This window comes from Canis lupus, chromosome 32 (assembly GCF_048164855.1).
Source record: "Canis lupus baileyi chromosome 32, mCanLup2.hap1, whole genome shotgun sequence".
Taxonomy (NCBI): Eukaryota; Metazoa; Chordata; class Mammalia; order Carnivora; family Canidae; genus Canis; species Canis lupus.
In genome coordinates this window covers 25,783,354-25,809,575 of record NC_132869.1, presented here as the reverse complement: position 1 = coordinate 25,809,575, position 26,222 = coordinate 25,783,354, and the positions used below count along the sequence as shown (strand labels likewise).

The 26,222-nt window shown below is 35.6% G+C and overlaps 1 protein-coding gene across 10 annotated transcripts in view; it reads right to left on the bottom strand.

The window, feature by feature from the left end:
• TCF12 (transcription factor 12) overlaps window positions 1–26,222 on the bottom strand; it is a 373,993-nt gene that overhangs the window by 74,103 nt on the left and 273,668 nt on the right. For all 10 annotated transcript variants that reach the window (XM_072808763.1, XM_072808761.1, XM_072808764.1 and 7 more), the window contains 2 exons: window positions 10,869–11,004; window positions 6,535–6,587 (listed from right to left, as the gene is read on the bottom strand). In XM_072808763.1, the coding sequence (XP_072664864.1) occupies window positions 6,535–6,587; window positions 10,869–11,004 (189 nt within the window). The remainder of the gene's footprint in view (window positions 1–6,534; window positions 6,588–10,868; window positions 11,005–26,222) is intronic.

The following is a 26,222-nucleotide window of genomic DNA, read 5'->3' as shown; positions in this document are numbered from 1 at the left end:
GATAAAGTGGATTCTAAGCTGCTTTGACTCAACTCAGAAGCCAAGTTCCATGGGTAAGAGCTAACTAAAAAAATTTCTTCTTGATGCTTGGCCTGGTAAAATACACTTTGAGAGTTTAACTAAAAAGCAAAGATTATGTGATAAAGTGTAATAGCTTTTGTGGGGAAAATATATACAAAGGACAAAGCATAGCATAGCATTTAAGAAACATTGTGTCATCAGCCTATGTATGGAACTACAAGCCAGTTACATTCAAAACATAATGAATACATGCCACATTAAAAAAGATGTTAAAATGTGATGTTTAAAAGATTTCTGCAAGTGCTACTGAAGAAGAACGAAATGAGGAAGAATTTAAGTCTAAAAAAGGCATTCTAGATTTTGTCTATGTGTTTACTTTCTGGTGATAAAAATTTTGAAAAAAAAAAGAAAAAAACATAAAAAATTTTGAATGTGTCTTGCTTCTTATTTCAGAATTCAACATTTTCTGCAGCATATAAAAAATCTATGAAAATACACTAAATTAAGAGATAAAGAATAAAGAACAAAGAAACTTCTTTTCATCTGAGAAATGCTTTGGAGGAACATAATCCTATTTAACCAATGATTAAAATACAGGGGAGGAAATGATAATTTCCTGGTAATTCAGAAAACAAAAATAAGTAGTATGTATTCTAGGGAGAATTTGATTCGAGGAATTTTCTCTCCTTTTCTGAAAATGAATGCTTTCTAAAGAACAGCTACAATTTACCACTCATGTGTCAAGCACATATATTACATATACAAGTCTAAGTAACATAAAAATTTTTTTCTTTCAGTCTAACATTTATCTCTCCTTACGTTTTCAAACTTTTGCTTGCTTTTCAGCAACATTTGGTAAAAATGAAATGCTTAAGTACTTTAAATTTCAGGTTACAGTGGTAGGAACTAGAAAAGATAACCTTTATCGAGTATCTATTATATGCTAGGCACACATTAGGCACAGGACACCTGCACACTAACATTTGAGACAGGCATTATTATCTCCTTTTACAAATAGAAACTTGGTGTTCAGAAAACTTAAAAGCAAGTTCTCAAAGGTTTTAAAATCAAAAGCAGCTAAGGTCAGATAAAATCCATCATCTGCTGGACTGGAAACAGAAAGTCTTTGCTTTTCTACATCATCCCTTCAGATAGTGATAGGTTCTTAAGAGAACAAAGCCAATTAAAAATAAATTTGATCAACAAAAACATAATTGACACAATAAACTATGGCTTAAATTTAATATACTAAACAGGATGTTTGATGAGTAAACCAAGATATATAACATGCTTTAACATTCAAAATAAACAAAATAAGCAGAAAACAGTCTTTGATATTAAATTAGGTTGTAATCTTGGCTGTATTATCGTAATATCTCTGAGTTTCAATTTCCTCATTTGTAAGAAGAGAATATTAGTTATCTTAAAGAAGGTGTTACAAAGATTAAAGATTAAGATAATACAGATCATGGTTAACCCGGATCCTCATACATGTAAGTCCTGCACCTCTAACAGAGTGACACTAAGGCTGTAAAGGATGCACAGTATACAGAACACAGTACAAATGCTTTTTCCCCCCAAAAAAAATTACTAGGAAAAACCTACAATTACCCCCACTTCCCATCCAGTGCTTCAAAATTTTCCTTAAACGTTGTATCTTAGTACAGATCTGATACAGACGAAAAACAACCGATGTACATACAAGAACAAAGACTAAAGTTGGGGCTGGAGAAGGGGAAAGGAAGCTCAGGAATCCTAAAAAAGGAGGAAAATATCCCAAAGTCTAAGTACCAGGCCTTCTTAAAGTCTCCCTGATAAGCCTTAACAATTGCAAATGCCTCCTATTATTAATCAGCCAGGATACTTTAGGACTTTATCCAGGGTAGACTGTTGTGACAATTTATACCCCCCCCCTTTTTTTTTTAAGATTTTGTTTATTTATTCATGAGAGAGAGAGAGAGAGAGAGAGAGAAGCAGAGACACAGGCAGAGGGAGAAGCAGGTTACATGCAGGGAGCCCGATGTTGCGGGACTTGATCCCGGGTCCCCAGGATCATGCCCTGGGCCAAAGGCAGCGCTAAACTGCTGAGCCATCCCAGCTGGGCTGCCCAGTTTATACCTTTTCATATCTGGACTGATTTTATATGTTTCCCAATCATCCTCTAGAGCGGGCAAGTGAGTCTTCTACAGAAAAAGTACAAAAGTTGTACTTGGCATAGGATCCAGTAATGCTGTACTTCTAAGCTGTGTCCTGATCATGTCTTTATTTTTTCACTTCTATGCCTCTACCTGTCTAGTCCATCCTCCCTCTTCTCTAACAGAAAAATTGCTACTCATCTTTCTGGACACAGCTCAAATATCAACTCCCGAGGCCATTAGTACTTCCAAGGTAAGGTTAGTTCTACTTCTGTTTCCAGAGTGCTTGGTATACACTTTTGCTCGCCTCACTGCAATACAATTAATTCACTGAATGCTTGTTTCTCATACTAGATGGTAAGTTCCCTGAAGGTAATGATAGTGTGTGTATATGTTAGAATTTTCTTTCTTTTTTTTGCTAAAAGATTTTATTTGTTTATTAGAGAGAGAGAGTGTGTGTGAGCGAGCAAATACCAGTAGGGGGAGCGGGAAAGGGAGAAGCAGGCTCTCCCATTCTCCCATGAGTAGAGAGCCAGATCAGGGCTCACTCCCAGGACCGGAGATCAAGACCTGAGCTGAAGGCAGATGCTTACCACTCAGACTGAACCACCCAGGCACCCCTATGTTAGAATTTTCAATGTCATTCTCATGTTGTTGCTACCGGCCTATTTTGTCTAATATTCCAACCTAACCTAGAAAAGTAAGTGGAAACGTTAATGTGCGTAAGGACACTTTTATCAGCAGGAAGAAAGCTATGCAACTATGCTTTCTGGTAATGTACTAGGCACATCAGGGTTTTTTTTTTGGGGGGGGAGGGGGGTATCAGTTTTAAAACTGTAAGTACTTAGCATTTTTAGATCTGAAAAGAACTTCAGACTTTCCACTTCAAACTTCCTAAGGGCTAACTGACAAGTACAGGGTCATACAATCAATCATTAAATGATCAGATCATTCTCTTAATCTTACTGACCATACTGCTTTAATGATGCCAACACACCCTTTACTGGGCCCTTCATCCACAGATAGGAATTACCATTCAGTTGTAACACAGAGGAATATAGGAGCTGACGTCTGTGCTTACAATAACTAAATTTATATTAAATTTATATTATCTCTAACCAGGGGTCTGTGGTCAAGTAAGTATATTATCAATGCTTTGCGTGTTAAGTAACCCTGCTTATTGTTTTTGTAGCAGTATGAGTAGTACAATATTCCCCTAGCTTTTCTACTGTTTCTTTAGTAAAGGTAACATGTATTTTACAGATGATTAAAGATATTTTAGACAAGCAGTAAACTGTGAAATCTGAGATATTACTGCCAAGTTTCTAGTTTTGTTTGGGAAGTGATATTCAAATGATGATGAAATAAAATATACACAAGTCCATATTCATTTTTATACATTTTCACAATTCATATTTTTAAAGGTCTATACATTACATAAATTTCAGTAAAAGCATTTCAGTAGGAAACTGTAAATTTAAATTCCCATATGCTTTATTTTATTATTATTATTTTTTTATGAAAGATTTTATTTATTTATTCATGAGAGACACAGAGAGAGAGAGGCAGAGACACAGGCAGAGGGAGAAGCAGGCTCCATGAAGGGAGCCCGACGCGGGACTCGATCCCAGGTCTCTAGGATCACGCCCTGGGCTGAAGGCAGACGCTAAACTGTTGAGCCACCCAGGCATCCCTCCCATTTGCTTTAGATGCTGAAAAGGTAAATACCATAAGTATCCTCAGAAGTTTATTATTTTGGTAATATTTATCAAAATATCTTTAAAAAAATTTATTCATGAGAAATACAGAGAGTCAGAGGCAGAGTCATAGGCAGAGGGAGAAGCAGGCTCCTCGCTGGGAGCCCAATGCTGCACTCAATCCCAGAACTCTGGGATTACATCCTGAGCCGAAGTAGACACTCAACCACTGAGCTGAGCTACCTAGGTGTCCCTCAAAGTATCATTTTTAAAGTTTTAAAAAAATTCCCTTTAAAAAACTTGAGATTTCAAAATCAACATAGCATTTAATCTAAAATATACTTTCAATCAATTAAAATGCATTTATTCTTTATATATCCTTAAAAACACTCAATATGTTTAAATACTATTTTCAGCATGGTTTCTAAGTAGTGTATGTTTGATGCTGATATTATAGAAAACAATGAATTCTATGTTTTTTTTTTTTTTTTAAGATTTTATTTATATATTCATGAGAGACACACAGAGAAAGGCAGAGACACAGAGGGAGGGAGAAGCAGGCTCCTTGCAGGGAGCCTGATGTGGGACTTGATCCCTGGCCCTGGAATCATTCCCTGAGCCGAAGGCAGATGCTCAACCACTAGCCACCCAGGCGTCCCTTCTATTCTGTTCTGCACAAATATCTAATAAATCCCAAGGAAGGTAGTTAGTAACACAATATGTAAGTAGGCTTGGCTTATAAAATTTCCTAATGGTTCTCAAAGAAATCAAAGTTCAGAATTCAGTGCATTTCCACTTCCCTGTGGCTTGTCCTAACACATGAGACGGTACAAAGAACTACCACCAAGTAGTGAATGCTGTTATGATTAGGACTGGAAGGAATACTGGTTACCTCCAGTGTGTATACTCTTTCCAGGCTGTTCTATTTTGCCTGTTTGTTTTAAACATGAAAAAACTACAAAACACCAAAAATAGATGGTTTCTTAAATCAGTGTCAGGCTAAGAATAAATGAGATGAATTTTTCATTTACAAATCTGATTTTTTTTCACCTGTGTAGTCCTGCTAAATACTAATATGCAATTTAATTTTTATTACTTTCATAGAATTATGGCAATAAATTATAAGAAAACTGCACAGTTACATGTTTTAGCAGTTCTGTCAGTTTTAAATATGATTTCTGTTAATCTAGCAGAAATCATCTGTTATAGTGTTGAACCACCTACCCCTGCACAGCACACAACTGTTAAAATGTAAATTGCCCAACTATTTTTAGCTGTTGTTGAAAAAAAATTCCTGTCTTCGGGAATAATGATTTGAGGCATTGTGTTCATTTTGTTTATCAAGCAGCTATTCAGCCTCTAGTGGCCCAAGTGCTTATGCAAGCAAAAGCTTTTAAGAATGCCTGCAGCTGCAATCCAACCTTCCAGGTAGGCTGCAGGTTCAGAGCACAGCTGCCCTAGGCTGCATAAAACTCCGATCCATCTGGAACTGAGTTTCAAAGAGGATTTCAAATTTGAGTTTTCATGTATCACACGGAAGAGAAGGCAGGGGAAGAACACAGGAAAGAAGGAAGGCAAACAACCAAAAAGATGGTATCTCTACTTCAGACTTAATAAAAAATAAAAAGCTCAGACCCATGCTGCTCCTTCTAGATTACTACTTGCCAAGCCGGATATTCCATTCAGTGTATACTTCGATGAGCTCTGACTCATCCAGCAGCACCTGCGCCCATGTGTTAAGTACTGCCAAATAAAAGCCCAACATCCATTTACACAACAAAGAGATGTACCCTACAAGGCATGGGGCCTCAATCCAAAAGCCCCACTTCCCGTTTGTTCTAAGCAAAGGGAAAGGGGAAAAAAATTTTTCCCTTTTCACACCGAGAGATTTTTAAAATGTAGGTGGATTTATGATGTAGGTTCATTTACAAATACTTTCACTCTTTAAAAGAATAAAGTATATTTAATAGCACAAACACCCCTACAGCATTAGATTATCATGGCCATTAATGATTGTTCACCAAACCTTTCCAACCTTCTTCATGAAAGCTCTTTATTCTCAAAGGATACATTTTTTGAGCAAAGGGGGATCAACAAACTAGTTGCTTGAAAGCTTTCCTGATGCTAGGCTGAAGTTAGGAAAGGCTTAATGAAGGCTTTAAAATCCACAAGGGCTTCACAATGAACATCTGACTCGGTGATTTATGCATATTAATAACTTCAGTCCTACTGAGGCAAGCTGAGCCGAACATGTCCTCCGAATCTTAATGTCTTTAGCTCCACTGGGATTATTACAAATGTAAATTTCTAAGATTCTCAGCTATTAATCTCTGTCTGTCCTCCTGTTCAGCAACATAATGACTAATTAAACATCAAAAGACCTGTACAGGAGATCTTCTTTGACAGCTACCGGCCTAGCCCTCTTCCCAAGAGGGGAATTCAAATGACAGGGACATGGAGTAACAGCATATGAGTAAGCTACAAATTACTGCAGAGATATCTAAAAACCTAACATTAAATGTAGATTTATCTCAATCAATGACTCCGCTGAACAGTGAACAGTTACTATGTGAAGTGTACGTGAGCCTGCTGACACCAATCAAATATATCCTTACAGCCAGCAAATACTGAATACTTGAAATCGGTTTGTTTACCACAAAGTCAAAAAAATGGGTACTTACTGAAGAAGGCAAACCAGGAGGCACCTTTCTGACTTTCTTTGCTTGCAAAGGATCTGCATATGGAAAATATATTTCATCAGCATTTATATTAGAAGAGGTCAGACTTCAAGTGAACAGGAAATAATTTTTCCTTTTAAAGCCTATCTTGTTTTCCAGTATTTAGGAATAAGCAAGGGCATATAGGGATGGGGGCTTCATCCTTCCTAATTGGTTCCTGGGCAAAACAGTTTTCCTAATGAAGTGATATATTCTGAAATACATACATGTAAGTTTAGGAAGAAGAAAGCAAATCAAGTAAAATAAAGTAACAAACCAATAAGCATGTGTGAAGAAAGGGAATTAACATTTCTTAAGTACCCATTAGGTGTGAGGCTCCATACCAGGAGCCTCCATCACATCATATAAATGTGATACTTTATATCACATTTCTCACTTTCAGTTGCAGAGGGGCATTTGGTGCAACAGGTCACTCTAATAATAAAACTGCTCAAGAGATGCAAATTTAGTGTCCACATCACATGAAAAACTAGGTTTAAAAATCACATTGAAAAAGACTGAAAATGAATGCTATGCTATAACTTACTATGTTAAAAATCTGAAATCAAATTTAATAAATGAAAAATTATAGCTATAATCATGTTGGAGAAACTCTACATAAACAATTAAATACAGGCACTGTCATATACAATGTCACCTTGTATTCTGTAGGAACATTTACTGTTTAACAATGTGTGGTTAAAACAGCCAATTCAGCACTAATTATTATGGAATTTATCGGTGGATGTTTATAGTATTTCCAAATAATAACTAGAGAAAGTCTATTTCTTTGTAAGACATGTATCATTTATTGATACAAATGAGAACATGAGTCTTTTCATACTTTACCAGCTTTACTTGTTACTTCAATTTTCTTATCTGTAAAACTTAAAATTTAAAACTTGTCCATCTTATTTACTATACAAAAAAAAAAAGGTGGCAAAGTGCAGCATTCCAATCTTACACAAATAATGGATCAAATTCAGGATTTTTCAGAGGAGTCCACTTTTAAGAAGGCTGATGTAAAGTATACTATTTTACAAACTGCAAAAATGAGACTTAAACAAGCATGATATTTTCCTAGGTCATAAATTATATGCCATTGTAAGACATAGCTGTTTAATAAAGAATGAAATTCATTTTTTAATTAGGGCTGGGCATCTTATAATTTATATTCTAGGAGGCTGCAAAGCTAAAAGAGCAACTTTATAAGTAGCATGTGGAAAAATTTTATACAATAAAAAGGGCAAAAAGCATTCATTACCATCTAAGTCTCTACGCCAAGAGGCAGCCTATACTTCCTTAAAACAAAAGTGCCAAAGATAAACAACATCTGGCACACTCTATACTTAAAAAACTTAGAAGAAAATTTTTGTGAGGCTTTTTTAGAACCCAACTCTTCACAACTAATAAATATAGTATCTTTTGAATAAAAGCCACACTCTATTAGACCAGGAGAACTGCTCCTATCAGTTTGGAGCTCATCAATCTATTTTGGATTAATTACTAGCAGACGATGTTGCTATTTAGTTTCGGGGCAGTTTATACTTCCTATGTGAATAGAAATGTTTCTTTTCTTTTTTTTTAATTAGAGAGAAGGGGAGAGGGGCAGAGGGAAAAGGAGAGAGAATTGTAAGCGGGCTCCATGCCCTGCGAGGAGCATGACACAGGGTTCAATTTTACAACCCTGAGATCATGACCTGTACTGCAATCAAGAGTTAGCTGCTTAACTGACTGAACCACTTTTATATTTTTATCTCATCATTTGGCTGCCACTACACAATTACCTACATCATGTTGTATTCAAAATCATGAATTGAGATTCATAGTTCACTTTTGAGGGGTTGCAAAATCTAATAGTTAAGAGAGTAAGATGGCTGGATTCAAATTTCAGCTCCTAATTTCAGCAGTTCCAAATAACAGCAGCTATGTGAACCTGGGCAAGTTACTTTTAACCTCTGAGCTTCAGTTACCTAAGATGTAAAAAGGGGTTAATATCTCTTAGAGTTATTGAAATAAAGATAATACATGAAAAATGTTCGGGGCAGTGCCTGACAGAGAGTGACAATAAATTCTAGCCATTATTACTATGTTTATATTAAATTCTGTGGCAAAATATTATAGATAGCTTGATACTGTTTTGTAGAATGCTGATTTCATGAAGTATCTAAGCAGCTTAAGATACTGAGGTGGGTATAGATAATCTCCAAAGTCCTTTCGACTCTGAGATTTTATGAATAACTGCAACGCCAAGGAAGAGTGGCTGACTGAGAAATAACAATGAAGAATGGAATAATAGGGGCACTTGAGGCTCAGTCAGTTAGGCGTCTGCCTTTGGTTCAGGTCATGATCTCAGGGTCCTGGGATCCAGCCCTGTGTTGGGCTCTCTGGTCGGGAGGAAACCTTTTTCTCCCTCTCCCACTCCCCTTGCTTGTGTTCTCTCTCTGCCAAATAAATAAATAAAATCTTAAAAAAAAAAGAGAATGGAATAATAATCTACTAAGTGGTATTCAAATAGGAAATGAGTAGGCGTGCCTGGGTACCAAGCCTTGGCTAAGTTGCTTAGCTTCCTCGGTCTTGATTCCTCATCTGTAACAGGAGGTTAATATTACAACATCACAACATTTTTGTGAAGATATATACTTGGCATGGAGGAGATAACAGTATCTATCACTACCATAATCAAAATGAAAATGAAGAAAATAGAAGTTTTCATTTCTGGAAAACTTGAGTTTTTATACCCCCACCCCAATTCCTAGTGAATCAACAGTTTATTTTCTCCCTGAACTTTTAGTAACAGTATATTGGTCCATATTAGCATCTTATGTCATGGTATGTGCTCACATAGATACTAACAACATATTTCTCTAGGGTGAACTGATACATCTAGCCTCAAATGAATGTTCCTACTCTAACTCATGTGGTGGGAAATAAAGGTGAAGATGGAGAAAAGATGCTTTACAATTTATCATTTCTTTCTTTTTAAAATTTTGTTTATTTATTCATGAGAGACACAGAGATAGGCAGAGATATAGGCAGAGGGAGAAGCAAGCTCCCTGTGGGGAGCCCGATGTGGGACTGGATCCCAGGACCCCGGGATCATGCCCTGATCCACTGAGCCAACCAGGTGCCCACAATTTATCATTTAATATTAAACAGTATACTGTTCTAAACCATCTGGGCTTACTTTATTACACATACTAAATAACCTATAATGCTGAGAGGCGGGTACATTTAGTTAGAGCTCTCTATGCCAAACATGACCATCATTGCCCTTTTCTATACTCAAGCATACTCTAGGCCCAGGGATGAGGGCTACTTCACAAAAATCTAGGTGTGACAGAAGGTAGATCTATAAATTGGAGGCAGTCAACAAATATTTGTGGAATAGATAATTATGACATACTTTCTTTTAGTGGGCTATATTTATTTCAGAAACCGGCCTACCCTTGGTATAGACATCCTGTACCACTTCAATTTTCTTGTGTAAAGAATTCCTTGTTAGGGATCACCAAAAATTCTCACATTTAAATATTGTTGGATAAGGTGCTAGTGTGTACACCTGAGGCTTGCTGTAAGCAGCAATACAAAACAGACTAGCCTGGTGAGGCTATATATAAGGCATAAAAGAAGGAAGCTAAGGAAAATGAGGGTTCAAAACTTAATAGATACTGAATTTCTTTTTGAGGTGATGCTTTGGAACGAGAACAGAGATGATGGCTGCACAGCGTTGTGAATATATGAAATATCACTGAATTGCACATTTTATATGATTGATTTTACCTCAAATTTTAAAAAAAATGGGGTGTAGAAGAACAAATATACAAAGAACACTGGACACAGAGTCAGAAAATCTTAAATTTTATCTTTGGTAAGCCATCTACTAATTATAAGAATGTGTCCTCTTGACCCTCATTTTATGTTAAATCTAGTATTACATCTACTGACCAGCAGGGCTGTTGGACCAACAAGATGAGAAAGTATATAAAACCACATTGTAAACTGTTCAGCATTATATCAATCTTAGTAAAAAATAAGGTGTGAATATTACCACATGCTATTTTTATTATAATAGGAAAAATTAGTCCCATTTTCCACTATTTAGTTCCTCTTATGGTGACCAAACAAGACTATTAAAGTGATTGTTTATCAAATATCTGATACATTTTTATGCAGATAAGCTCTAATATCAATATCATACCTAAGAAACCAAATTTCTACTAAATAAGAGTGCAGCCAGAAGACTAAGAGGTTAAAAAAAAATCTGGAAGATAGGATTTGTTGTACAACACACTTACCAAGTGCTGCAGAGTCATGGAGTGGTCTTCTCCTGGAACTTGTGGCAGAGAATGAGTAGTATGGTGTTCCAGGTTTTCCTGAAGAAGACAGCTGTGCGGGGCTTCCAAGCCCTAAATCTTGTCTCAGGAGACTAGACTATAAAACAGAGCCAAGGAAACAAGTTATCTTCCCACTGATACTAATCCAAACCTGAAAATATCATCACTTCTTAATCAGATAGTTATTCAGAAGATGCTAGTACCTTCAATAATGTTTTGAATTCAGATTCATATAATTTTTTGAGTTCTATTACACCATTGGTTTAAACCTACATTTTCTTTTTTCCTATCTTCATGTTGCCTGCTTTCTAGTAATTGTTCGGATCTATACAACCTTAAGGTTAAAAGATACTTTAGTTACTATGTGGTTTTACCCTTTAGTCATCAAGAATATTTTTGAAAAACGGCCACCAAGTCTTTGCTTGAATGCTTTCATGACCATACAAGGCGGTCAATTCTGTTCTTTTTTCCTTTTCTTTTTTCTTTTAGGATAGCTTTATTTGGGACAGCCCTGGTGGCGCAGCGGTTTAGCGCCACCTGCAGCCCGGGGTGTGATCCTGGAGACCCAGGATTGAGTCCCGTGTCGGGCTCCTTGCATGGAGCCTGCCTCTCTCTCTCTCTATGAATAAATAAATAAAATCTTAAAAAAAAAAAAAAAAAAAGGATAGCTTTATTTATTTGAAGACTGCCAATATTGTCAAGACTAGCCATTCCTGTTTTCTTCAACTGTGTCTCATGGCACGGGTTTGAAAGTAATCCTCAGCATCTCTGACATAAAACCTCTAAAACCTCTGGATTTATTATCAGTTTGTCAAAGTGTCTTGTAAAATAGAATGGATGACAATGCCCCAGATGTGGCCTGATTAGTGCAGAGTCATTTTCAACACTGCACTTAAATAACCCATTTGTGCTAGCTCATATTAAGAGGTTAGGAGTGATTACATGCTGTTACTTTTTACTGCATATGTTGCTATTAAGTCCTGGCCCTCCAACAGTTTCCTTGTGTTTTTTTGGTCCCAAGTACAACAGTTAATATTTACCTGATAAAATTCATCTTGTTATATTTTATCCATTATAATCATTCATTTCTGCTTTTTTAAGATTCTGAGTCTGTCAACCAATGCATTTGCTAGCTTTTCTAGTATTGGGGCATAAAAAATGGTATTAAAAAACCCCAAAGACATTAGGATGACAAGGCTGAGGAGATCTCTATGGTATGCTACAATAACATAAGACTTTGTCAAGTGCTTCACTGAGATCCAGAGATTCAGCAGCCCTGACCTACTAAACCAGTGACCCTAAGATAAAGCTAATGAAGTCATTTTGGCAGATTTTGGTTTTAAGTTTTCTGTCAGCTGAGGGAAAAAGACCTCAACTGGAAAGGGTGCTGGAGAGTTGAAAGGATGCTCTCAGGTGAAAAGACCTGTGATTCCTCTGATACATAGACTATCCTCCTATTCCATATTTAATGCCTGCCATCACCATACTCTGAGTAGCTGTCCTTTTAGCTACTGATTATCACAGAGGTACTGAGAAAAAACCTCAGCTGTGGTCTGAATGAGTCAGTAGAACTTTGTAACACCAGTCACAGTCGCCCACTTCCTGCCTCCATTCTAATAATCAAGAAAAACTCTCAGTTTATCACACTACTTAATGATTTTAAGTAATTTTGGTTGTTTCAGCTTAAAAAAAAATGAGCTAGAATTCACAAAACATACAATTAACCATTTCAAAGTTTCCAATCAGTGACATCTGGTACATTCACAATGTTATGTGACCATCATCATGTAGTTAATAGAACATTTTCATCACCTCCAAAGGAAACCCCTAACCCATTAAACAGTTAACTTCCATTCTTTCCCTCCTCTAGTCTTTACAACAATGAATCTGCTATCTCTATGAATTTACCTACTCTGAATATTTTATATAATTTGGAACCGTATGTAATGACCTTTCACTTCGTATGTTTTCTGAAATACATCCATGCTGTAGTTTGTATCACTACTTCATTCCTTGTTAGGGCTGAGTAATATTCCATTGCATAGATATACTACAGCTTGTATATCCATTCATTCATTCATTCATTGATGGGACATTTTGGTTGTTTCTAGATTTGGACTGTTGTGAATAGTGTTGCTATGAACATTTGTGTATGGGTATTTGAGTATTTGTTTTGAATTCTTTTGAGGAATACTTAGGAGAATTGCTGGGTCATGTGGTGATTCTATGTTTAACTTTTTTTTTTTTAAGATTTTATTTATTCATGAGACACACACACACACACACACAGAGAGAGAGAGAGAGAGAGAGAGAGAGAGAGAGGCAGAGATGCAGGCAGAGGGAGAAGGCTCCATGCAGGGAGCCCAATGTGGGACTTGATCCCAGGACTCCAGGATCACGCCCTGGGCCAAAGGCAGGTGCTAAACCGCTGAACCACCCAGGGGTCCCTATGTTTAACTTTTTAAGGAACTTCCAAACTGTTTTCGTTTTTTTTTTTAATATCTATTTTTTATTTTTTAAAAGATTTTATTTATTCATTCATGAGAGACACAGAGAGAGAGAGAGAGAGAGAGAGAGAAAGAGAGAGAGAGAGAGAGAGAGAGAGAGGCAGAGACACAGGCAGAGGGAGAAGCAGGCTCCATGCAGGGAGCCCGACGTGGGACTCGATCCTGGGTCTCCAGGATCACACCCTGGGCTGAAGGCAGCGCTAAACCGCTGAGCCACCTGGGCTGCCCTTAAGGAAATTCCAAACTGTTTTCGATAATGGCTGTGCCATTTTACATTCCCACCAGAAATGTATGAGGATTCTAATTATATCCTTATGAACACTTGTTACTTTTAATTTTTTTTTTTTTAATTATAGGCATCCTTGTGGGTGTTAAGTATCTTACTGTGGTTTTGATTCACATTTCTCTAATGATTAATGATGCGGAGTATCTCTTCATGGGCTTGAAGGCCTTTTTGGTGTATCTTCTTTAGAAAAATATCAATTCAAGTACTTTGACCATTTTTGAATTGGGTTATGTTTCTACTGTTATATTGTAAGAATTTTAATACATCATGTTTTGAATACTAGACACTATCAGACATATGACTTGCCTGTCCCATTTTGTAGGCTGTCTTTTCACTTCTTAATGTTCTTGGATAAACACAAATTTTTAATTTTGATGAAGTCTAATTTACCGTATATTTTTCTTTTGTTGTGCTTTTGATGTCATATCTAAGAATCTACTCCCAAAGCCAAGGTAATGAAGATTTACTCTTATATCTTCTAAGAGTATACAGTTTTGGCTCTTACCTATATCATTGATGCACTGAGTTAATTTTTGTATATGGTAGAAGGTAGGGTCCAACTTTATTCTTTTGAATGTGGATATCCAGTTAGCTAGCACCATTTGTTGAAAAGAATAGTATCTTCTTATTCAGTGGTCTTGGCATCCTTTGTTGAAAATCAATTGCTTATGAATACTTGGGTTTATTTCTGGACTCTCAATTCTATCCCTTTTGCCTATGTGTCTGCCTTATGCCAGTTCTATACTGTAGCTTTGTAGTAAAGTTTTGATATTGAAGAGTGTGTACTCCAATTTACTCTTCTTCGATATTGTTTTGGCTATGTGGGGTTCTTTGAAATTATACATAACTTTGAGAATCAGCTTTTCCATTTCTGTAAGAAGATACCATTGGAATTTTGATAGGGATTACACTGAATCTGTAGATTGCTTTCAGTAGTTTTGCTATCTTAAATATATTAAGTTTTCTGACTCCTAGAACACTGAATATTTTCCCACTTATTTAGGTCTTCTTTAATTTCTTTCAGCACGCTCTATAGTTTCTAGTATATGTTATATGTCTTACACTTTGTAGTTATATTCCAAGGTATTTTACTCTTTTGGATGCTAAATGGAGTTGGTGACTTATTTTTGGTTTGTTCATTATTAGTGTATAGAAATACAACTAGTTTTTGTGTATTAATTTTGAACTTGCAACTATGGTAAATTCATTTATTAGCTCATATAGTTTTATTGTGGATTCTGTATATGTAAGATCACACCATCTGCAAATAGGTAAAGTTTTAATTCTTTCGTTCCAATTTAGATGCCTTCATTTCTTTTTCTTGCCTACTTGCTCTGGTTAGAACTTATAGTAAAATATTTGGGGTGCCTGGGTGGCTCAGTTGGTTGAGTGTCTGACTCTTAATTTTGGCATAGGTCATGATCTCAGAGTTGTGAGGTCATGCCCCATGTCATACTCCAAGCTGGGCATGGAGCCTGCTTAAGAGTCTTCCTGTCTGCTCCTCCCCCACTGCTCATGTTCTCTTAAAAAAAAAAACAAAAAACAAACAGAAAAACTCGTAAAATGTTCAATGTTAAGTGGTGAAAGTAGACATCCTTGTCTTGTTCTCACTTTTTTTTTTTAAGTAATCTCTATGCCCAACATAGGGCTCAAAGTCCCAATTCTGAGAAAAAGAGTCACATGTTCTGACTGAGATAGCCAGATGCGCACCATTTCATTCTCAATCTTAGTGGGTAAGGCTTTCATTGTTTTAGCATTGTGCATGACATCAGACATTAGTTTTTCACAAATAACCTTTATCAAGTAGAAGAAGTTTCCTCCTTGTCCTAACTTGTGTTTTTATCATGAAAGGGTGTTGGATTTTTTCAGATGCTTTTTTTCTGCACTGATTAAGATGATCAGATGATTTTCTCCTTTTATTCTATAAATAAATTACAATGATCACTTCTCTTATGTTGAACTACCCTTGTACTCTTGAGATAAAACCTACTTGGTCATGCTGTATATTCCTTTTTATAAACTGCCGGATTTAGCTTGCTACTATTTTGTAAAGGATTTTTACATTAACATACAAAAAGAGAAAAAAAAATACATACAAAAAAGATATAGATCTGTAGCTTCCTTTTTCCTGGGATATTGGGGTCTGGTTTGTATTCAGGGTAATGCTGGCCTCACAGAATGAATGTTGGAGAAGGAATGGTGTTTAATTCTTCTTTAAATGACTCGTAGAATTCATTAGTGAAGTTATCTGTATCTAGACTTCTCTTTTTTGGAAGAGTTTTTATTACTGATTCAATCTCTTGTTTTAGCTGTTTAGATTTTTCTATCTCTTTTTTGAGTCAGTTTTCAGGGTGTGTATGTTTCTAGGACTTTCTCCATTTCACCTAAGTTGTCTAATTTGTTAGCATTCAATTATTCATAGCATTCCTTTATAATTTTTTTTTATCTTTGTAAGGTTGGTAAGTTATATTCCCTATTTTCATTTCTATTTTAGTGATTGGACTCCCTTTTTTTTTAGTCAATTTAGCTGAAGGTCAATTTTTGATCTTTTCAAAGAACCAACTTTTGATTTTGTTGATTCTATTGTTTTTTTCTATTCTCTATTTTTAAAAATTTCTGCTCTAATCTTTATTATTTCCTTCCTTCTGTTGGCTTTCAGTTTGGTCTGCTCTTCTTTTTTTAGGTCCTTATGGTACAAAGTTAGGCTACTGATTTGAGATCTTTTCTGATGCAGGCATTTACAACTTTAAATTTTCCTCTGATCACAGTTTTTACTGCATATAATGTTTTGCTATACTATCTTTTCATTTTCTTTTGATATTTCAGTTTTTTAAAAAGGGCCTATTCAACAATGCTGGAGCACATATGAAGTAATCAATGTACTAAACCAAAGATCATTATATCTTTCAGAAATGCTTATGATCATGAAAACTCATACTCATCAAAAGGTAAATTATTCTTTGAACAGAGTTGGTATCTTCCTTTATAAAGGAGAAAAGTGAGGAAAAGATGATTTCAAACACGAGTATATATATATATAATATATATATATATATAAAGACTACACAGTACCAATTATTTAGTGTTTACTGCACAAATTCCAACAGATATGAAGTTCATCAGGTTGGAAAATGAAGGTGTGATTATTAGACACAAAGGAGAAGCAGTCCCCTTTAAGATAATAGTCTCCAGAAGAAATGTCAAAATTGAGAAAATATACGTAACACATATATTATTTCTATAACAAACCATTGGCATGGAATCTCCTGATTTTGTTATTTGTGTGAGTAGTGTGACCCAGGAATCATCAAGTCTTCTACATGACACTGAAATTTCCATTGTCACTCCTGCTTTGTCTTTCTTTTTTGCCCATGCTAGGCACACTCAACATACCTCAAATAGCAATCAGAATATGGTTCATAGTATGCTAGATGGAACCTATTACCAACATGTTTGAGGGCAGGAGTCATGTACCTTGAAATTTTTCCCTAAACATCACTAGTCTTTCACTAAGATGTTCCTTGCTCAGTGTAAAACTTATTTTCAGGATGCTGAAAATGCTTTGAGGCATCTGCTGTATTTCTTTCATTATGTGCATTTTCATGTAGAAGGCACAAAAGAAACTGACCATTTTACACATATATACAAACACCGACAGGAGAAGGGCATTCATAGGTCTCTTAACAGTGCTCCTTACAACATTTCCCCAGCACATAAATTCTCATGGGCAAATAAGATGATGATTTACATTAGAAGTCAACAACCAAGACCTGTGGGTTAACTGGGCCCGTTTCTGAAAATACTTTTATTGGAACATAGTCTCACTCATTCATTTATGTATTGGCTATGACTGTTTTCATGCTACAGTAAGAGGTGAGTAGTTGGCAATGGAGAATGTAAGGTGAGCAAAGCTTAAATATTTACTATGTAGCCCCTTTTGGAAAATGTTTATTAACTCCTCTTATATAATGTTTTGGTGGAGGGACAAAGGACTAAGTTTGCAGAATGGTGAAGTTTGCAGAATGGTGAATAATAATATGCACAATAAAGACAGAAAAAACTTTCTCTCTGTCTCTCATGGATAAATAAATAAAATCTTTAAAAAAAAAGTCACTTCAAGCTTTGGCTAGGAAGGAGACTTGAAGGAATGAGGACAACTGGAAGAACATTCCACATTATCATCTGTTATCTGTGTTTTCCCAGTATAGGCATAGTCAAGGAATGCCTTCACCGCTTTGGAGGACAGACTGGTGATGGTGATGCTCACACCGTCTCTCTCTCTCATGTTTACCTCAAACATAGCCCTGAAAAAGTCACTGCACGCTGCTAAGACACAGCGATGACATGGGATTGTTTCATCTTTCATGATGATTTCGAAATTGTAAGAGACATTTTGTTCTCTAAAATTCTGCAGTATGCTTTAGATTTTCTGTCCATGATCTTCGGACACAAAGAAGTTGTTTTTCTTCCAGGATTGAAGTCCATTACGTGAGTTTTGTTGATTGAAATGATATGAATTATCCATAGCCAATTCCTTTTGTTCTTAGAACTGCAATTGCCACATTCTTATATTCTTAAGAGTAAGCAGAATGTCTATAAAAACATTGATGTCCTACAAACAGCGTGGGCTTTGGAATTAGCTACCCTTAGTTCAAATCCCAACTGTATGATCCTGGGCAAATTTTCTAACATTAGTGCATTATTTTCCTTTTGTATAAAGGACATATTACTAATTCACTCAAAGGGTTACTAGAAGTAAATAAGGGTTAAGTACAAGTGAGTTTCACAGTTTTAGGCCCCAGTGAAAATAAAAAACTCAATTTCATTTTTTTCTTTCCCCATAGACCAGCATATTGTAAGGATCACAAAGAATGAAAAACGAGGTGAATGACATTTTATACTGTTTCCTGGGCACAAACTCTATCCTAAGTCAGGAAACCCTGTCTGCCCTGAATCTAAGCTGGCTGAGTTACAACTCCCAATGGCTATGGTAAGAAAGGATGTTGGAAATCAGAAAGAGAATGGACAGGTCCCTAGAGAGAGAGGGTTGACAATTAGAGGCTAAATCCAAAGAGAAGTGTGACAGATTCAAAACTGCATCAATCTAGATCAAGAATAAATAGAAAAATGGCAACTTATTCTGAAAATGATTCAGCAGATGTGTGTTTATTTTTGTGTATAAAACTCATACACAGAGTGAAAGAAAAGGAATATGTATGCACAAATGTGGTGAAATATTGATGATACTTCATTAAGAGCATACGGACGTTCACTGTATTTTTCTTGTACCTTTTCTATGGGTTTCTAAGTTTTCAAAATAAAAAGTTGGAGAAAATCAGAATAAATATCAAGAATCGACTAGCATATTTACAAATGTACCATCTCAGTGAATATTTACTGCAATCTTATTATTATACAAATTATGTTATAAAGATAACAAGTAGTAGAATACTAATTTGAATCTAGGTCTGTTTAAGAGGCTCTTTCTTCAATATAAAGAAGACTTCTATGATAGTCCAGGAACCTAGTTACCATTTATAAGACTGTTAACTTTAAAAAATAGAAGTGACCTATAAATGACTTTGTAGATTACAACCCTAAAGCTGTATTATCTATAGAATACATACTGGTAGGTTTTGCATATATGCATGAAATAAAGGAAGAAAAAGAACAAATGTTTTTAGGAGAAAGTTTATTTGTTATCAATTTTAGTGTTGGTAAACACCACTGATTTCTACTTACTATAGATAAATATGGAGATATGATTAGGAAACATTCTGTATTCTTGTTTAGTGAATATTAATGGCAAGAACCCCCACAGAAGATGTTCTTCACTTAGCTGTCCTACTCATAGAAATAACCACGTCTCCCTCTTAGGTTTGCATGATGATTTATATGAGTAGGGAAAGCATATGTAGAAGAAATTGTTTCTTTTTAAGAACACATCTTAACTCCATTAACTAAAATGAATTGTTCAGTACTATAAGAAGCACTAAAGAAGTTTAAGACAATGTTTTCTCCACTAGGACTTGATAATCTAGGAAATAATACCCATGAAACTAATGGAAAATGGCTTAAAAAAATTAAGGTCTAAACTATATGAAGCCTATTTTGATATTCTACCACTAATAAAGTCATGTATTTTTTCTTTTATTTGATTCTTTAAACATTTTGGTAACACTAAAGCACATATAATAAACTATTTAATTTTTTCCCCTAAAATAAAATTACACATCAGCTCATATTATTGATTTTCCTGTCTGCTTAAAAACAAATGAGAAGCATTATTGATTACCACTGATCTTGTCCTGGAGGTATCTCAAGCAAAAAGAATACACAATCCCAGAGGATATGGCACTAGGCAAAGCAGTTTTATTCTGCCGAGCTGTCTTATTCAAGGCAGAATTAGTTTTCTGAAATGACAGAGCACTAAATTTCTTAATAAGGCTTAGAAAAGAATCTTTTTAGTGGTCCTCTAGAACCTCAACTGAGAAAAGTGTATCTAATTACTGAAGAATAATCGATGAAAGTTCATCCCCGGAACACTAATATAATCTAGATTATCATAATGAAAACTTTACAGTAAGTTCATTTTATTTTTTATATATACTTATTATTCTAAAAATTGCACTTTAAATTTCGTTTGGAGGGAGAATGAACCACTGGGTGGCTCAGTGGTTGAGCCCCTGCCTTTGGCCCAGGGCGTGATCCTGGAGTCCCAGGATCGAGTCCCACATTGGGCTCCCTGCATGGAGCCTGCTTCTCTCTATGCCTATGTCTCTGTGTCTCTCATGAATAAATAGAAAAATCTTTAAATAAATAAATAAATAAATAAATAAATAATTTTGTATGCAAACCTTTAGCATATAAATAAAAATCCTCATTTTGTATGGAATTTTAGTAGTCTATGTGATATATATATATAAACATATATATATGTCTATGTGATATATATATAAAACATATATATATATAAAAAAATATATATATATGTTTTTTCAGTTCTCTCTCCCTGTTCAAGTGCTTGAGAAACCCTGATTCTAAAATGTGAACTTGAAAACTTCAATTAAGTCTTCGTGGTAATACTGACTAAAAAGTAAAGGAGAGGAATAAGTAGTGAGCTTGCCCAACATCATTTATTAATGTAACTTCTTAAGTATCTTGGAAGGTACTCTAAATGTGAAATAGAAGTGCAGATGAATCCTGTTATACAGGATATAAGAATGGTGGGGCTCAGTAGCCGAGGGGGATTCAGAGCCACACTGCAGTAATTTGGATATTCTTAGTACCCTTAAAATGGAAAGTGTCTGAAATCTTGATAAACATAAGCATGCTTCCTCAGAACTGCTTTACCATCAAGTGGCTTGGCCCAAACACAGTACTAGATGTACTTCGATATCCATCATAACTTAGGATTAAGTAAGGACCTAATTAACCCTTCTGTCAAAAATGATTAGTGTCATTTTATGAGCACTAATGTATCACTGATTTGTTTTCTAGAAAAATAAGATGCAAAGTATCTAGTGTTATAGTCACACATTGCAAAAAATTTAAAATATTTAATATGGACTCATGGAACCTCTGCTGTGTACTTTCTACATGATTCTTTAATTTTCATGCCTGTGTTATAGCCTTGAAACAATATGCAGTTTTAATATATAAAGGCAAGCAGCTGTTCCCAGATCTGTCTTTTTGAAAGGGGAGTGTACTAATTAAAAATGTAAAAAGGTATAAAACATGATAAAATCATGATAAAATAGAAAATGCCTAAAATATTTTTTTCAGTTGAGTTCTTTATACTGTACCATGTTTCTTTTGTCAATGAGGGATGAAGAAACAAAACTGTTCCAAGAGCAAAATTAGTATAGTACTGCCAGATTTGTAACTTTTTTTTTTTTTTTTTTTTTTTTTACTTGAGAAACATCACAGTACAGTTTAGCTGTAAGTCCACTTAAAGTTTCAGAGATTATGACAGGGAAACTGGAGAGTGACAAAGAAGCCTCTTACAATCAAATAAAAAACTCAAGAGAATAAAGAGGAACTTGGCAAAAATATAAATGGAGGGTTTTAATACTGTATCAGTCTTCTGTTAATTTTTTACAAATAATTAAAAAATAGACTAATAAAATCTGAATTTGGAAAACACTGATGTTTGTGAAATAATTGTATTATGATGCAAATTTATTTACATTGAAATTCCAGGGATATGGTAGCAATTATCAGCATGTTCTTAAAGAATTCTATCCTGAGAATCTCATTAGATAGTGATGCAAACTACAGTTGTTATCATTCTGAGAACAAAGGGATCTTGAATGAGTAATCAATAGCAACTGGCAGAAAATGAGACATTAATTATGATCCTCTCTAGTGTTTTGTCTAAGGCAAGATTTCATTAAATGCTTTGTGCAACCTGAATAGTTCCAAGTCATTATAAACACTTTGGACAATACATTAATTGAGGGGGAGGGGGATTGTACAGAGAAACAAAGTAAAAGAAAACCTGAGATGTTTCTATTCCTTTCCCCAGGTCAATAAAAACACACCAACCACGGGTATCCAACTGTTATGCTTGTTCTTTTACAAGCCCCAAATCTTATAATCTCAACATGGTCTCTTGAAAATTTAATTATCATTTTCTACACTTAAAAGTGTCAGGCAGGTTTGAGAAGATAATGACAGTCATCCATCAAATGCATGCTGCCAACGCAATCAGCCCAATCTTTAAGAAAAGAAACTACCTATGTACTATTAAATTAGTAAAACACGGTAATCTTAGCAGTTTAGATTTCCCAATCTTTAATCATCAGTAGCAGAGGGAAATTTTACCATCTTAATATTTCATTTTCACTAATTTTTCTCTGAACTTTTTTTCTCAATCCTACACCAGCCAATGAAAAGATATTGAGTAGGGCAGCCCTGGTGGCGCAGCAGTTTGGCGCCGCCTGCAGCCTGGGGTGTGATCCTGGAGATCTGGGATCCAGTCCCACGCCGGGATCCCTGCATGGAGCCTGCTTCTCCCTCTGCCTGTGTCTCTGCCTCTCTCTGTGTGTCTATGAATAAATAAATAAAATCTTAAAAAACAAACAAACAATAAATTGTTCTTGGTCTCTGACACATGAACCTCATCTTTAAAAAGAAAAGATATTAAAAAAAAGAAAAGATATTGAGTAGGGAGGTATGGGATATAGATTAACAAAAGAAGATTTTTTGGGAATAAAAAGAAAAACTATGACAAAAACCATTAAAAACAATTTTAATATATTCAGTATATAAATAATTGCATAATTGCAAATATGCAATGAGAATGACTTTTTTTTAGGTTTTTATAGGTTTCCATAAAGAGAGTCCCTACTTCTAAAATGCTATAAGGGATTTCTTGAAAGCAAACTTTTTCTGAGGTCAGTAGTGAGCATACTCTACACCCATCTTCTTCCTAGTGAGCAGTGTTTCTGCATGTCTTAGGTTAGAAACTTCCTTGATACAGTCCTCTGAAAGTCTTCCTGCAAAGCTACCAGTGTGCCTTTGAACCCTTTCTTTGTAAATAAAAAGAAGCTTGCTATGTGAGGTGCTAACCAACATTCGAAGAACAGGAGTTAAAGAAACGTCATTTCTCTTTTGCTTTTGTGAAAATGGTATTATGTAGTCCTAAGATTTTCAGGAGAGTTCTGATAACTAAAAGCCACTATTTTTACCTTTAATGCTAGCTTTCACATCTTGTAAACTATCCCCTCCTCTTCCCAATTCCTTGCATTTTTAAAAATACAATTAAGAAGAACATAAAACACAATACAGTAGTAGGTACATAGTTGGGTATGCAATGCTTTTTGAACTGACATTCCATACTGGAACATCTTCTAAAAGTTAAGCTTTTTATTTTGGGAATTTTCAAAAACAAACAAAAATTAAAAACAAAACAAAACACCCTGTATAATAAACCTTCCTATACCTTTCATCCAGCCTTTTTTTTTTTTTTTTAAAGATTTTATTTATTTGAGAGAGTATGCATGAGAGAGAGCAGAAGCACAAGCCCGAGGAAGAGGAGCAGGCTCCCCGCTGAAGAGGGAGCCTAATGCCCAAAGTGGGGCTTGGTCCCAAGACCCTGGGATCATGACCTGAACCTAAGGCAGACCCTTACCAACTGAGCCACCCAGGAACCTTCCTATCATCTAGCTTTAATAACTGTCGGCATTCTGCTGCTCCTGCCTTATTTATTCTATCATCTCTCAGTTCTTGGTATAGCTCCACAACTGACAACAATATCTTATAATCATATAATGACCAGTCTGTTGTCATCTCCTTTTTCTTTTTTCCTGAGATGGTGTCTAATCTCTAGCCTTATTTAATATACATTTTTCCCCCCGAGATACGTTTCCAGAAGAATAAATTGACTTTTAAACAATGTTCCCAAAGAGCACTGAGCACCACCAAAAGTATACTTAGCAAGTTTTATGGAGAGAACAGAAACAATGAAGTTTTTTTCCTGCCAAGTAACCTCTGCATCATCAGACTCTCTCTGGCCTTTTAACAGAAGTAGGAAATTATACTTGCCTACTGCTTGATACTTTAAGATGAGACTTTCCTTCCACAAAATAATTTTACCTATGTCCCAAACTCAGAAGCTCACTCTGCAGGTAGCTGATGCTTCCCTGGTTATATTTTCCTTCCTAGATCACAGAATTCAGATTCATACATTTTTTGAATACCCACGGATTACTAGTACGCACAGCCCACTTTTTGAGTGAATCATCTCTTGGAGAGCTTCAACACTGATCCATAGTCACTTTTATTTATTTTATTTTAATTTTTAAAATATTTTATTTATTTATTCATGAGAGACAGAGAGAGAGAGAGAGAGAGACAGAGAGAGAGACAGAGAGAGAGACAGAGACAGGCAGAGGAAGAAGCAGACTCCATGCAGGGAGCCTGACGTGGGACTTGATTCTGGGACTCCAGGATCATGCCCTGGGCTGAAGGCAGGTGCCAAACCACTGAGCCACTCAGGTATCCCCATAGCCACTTTTATGTCTTTTTTAACATTTCTGACTCCCAACAATCCTCCCATCACCATCAACTAATTTATTGCCAAAAGGATGCTCTGAGTACTGCAAACCACTTGACTTCTGCCAATTTTTAAGTTCAATATTCAACTCTGACATGACCTATTCGTACAGCGCCATCACTCCTTTACTACTTACTGCCGCTTGTTCTTTTGTCTCAAGATATTCAGTATCTTGACCTTTTTATTTTTTTCCAGTCCCAAAGTTTCATCATGGCTTTATTTCCTTCCTTTGAAAATTAGCCTACACAGTCTATTACTTTAACTATCATCTCATCACTGCTTCAATTCTTCTATCCTTAGCCATTTACCAGCTATGAAACATTGGATAAATTCTATAATCTCTGAGGCACAACTCAAGTTCCTTAGTTGTTAAATGGAGAAATAATAACTGCAACAGCAGCAACAACACTTCTGTCATATGCAAGGATCGTATGAAATGTCTGTAAGGTGCTTGGCACAAGGCCTGGCAATAGTAAATGTATGATATATGCTAGCTCTCACGTTTAGGCACATTTTGTTTTACTACCCTTTGCAGATACTGCATGGTTTATAAATTGCAGGTTCGTGGCCACTTCTGGTCAAGCAAGTCCATGGCGCTATTTTTCCAACAGCATTTGCTAACTTTGTGTCTCTGTGTCACATTTTGCTAATTCTCTCAATACTTCAAACTTTTTTATTATTACTATATTTGTTATGATGATTTGTGATCAGTGATCTTTGATGTTATTATTGTAATTGTTTTTGGGCACTATGAATAACTCTATACCCATATAAGATGGTGAATTTATTCAATAAAAGTGTGTGTTTTAACTGCTCCACTGACCAGTTGTTCCCCATCTCTCTTCCTAGCCTTGAGCCTCCTTATTTCCTGAGACACAACAGTGTTCAAATTCGGCCAATTAATAACCCAGCAATGGCCTCTAAATGTTCAGGTGAAAGGAAGAATATAACTCTCACTTCAAATCAAAAGCTAGAAATGATTAAGCTTTTAGTGAGGAGGGCATGTCAAATATGGAGATAGGATAAAAGCTAATCCACTTACACCCGTTATCCAAGCCAACGAATACAAAGGAAAAGTTCTTGAAAGAAATTAAGAATGCTATCCCAGTGAACACATGAATGGTAAGAAAGCCAAACAGTCTGAATTATGGAGAAAGTTTTAGTGATCTGGATATAAGATCAAACTAGTTACAAAATTCCCTTAAGCCAAAGCTGAATCCAGAGCAAGGCCCTACCTCTCCTCAATTCTATGAAGGCCAAGAGAGTTGAGGAAGCTGCAGAAGTATGAAGTTAGAGAAGTCAGCTCATAAAGTTTAAGCAAATAAGCCTTCTCTGTAACATAAAAGTACAAGGTGAAGCAGCAAGTGCTGACATGGAAGCTGTAGAAAGTTATCCAGAAGATTTAGCTAAGATAACAAAGGTAGCTATACTGAACAACAGATTTTCAATGTAAATGAAATAGC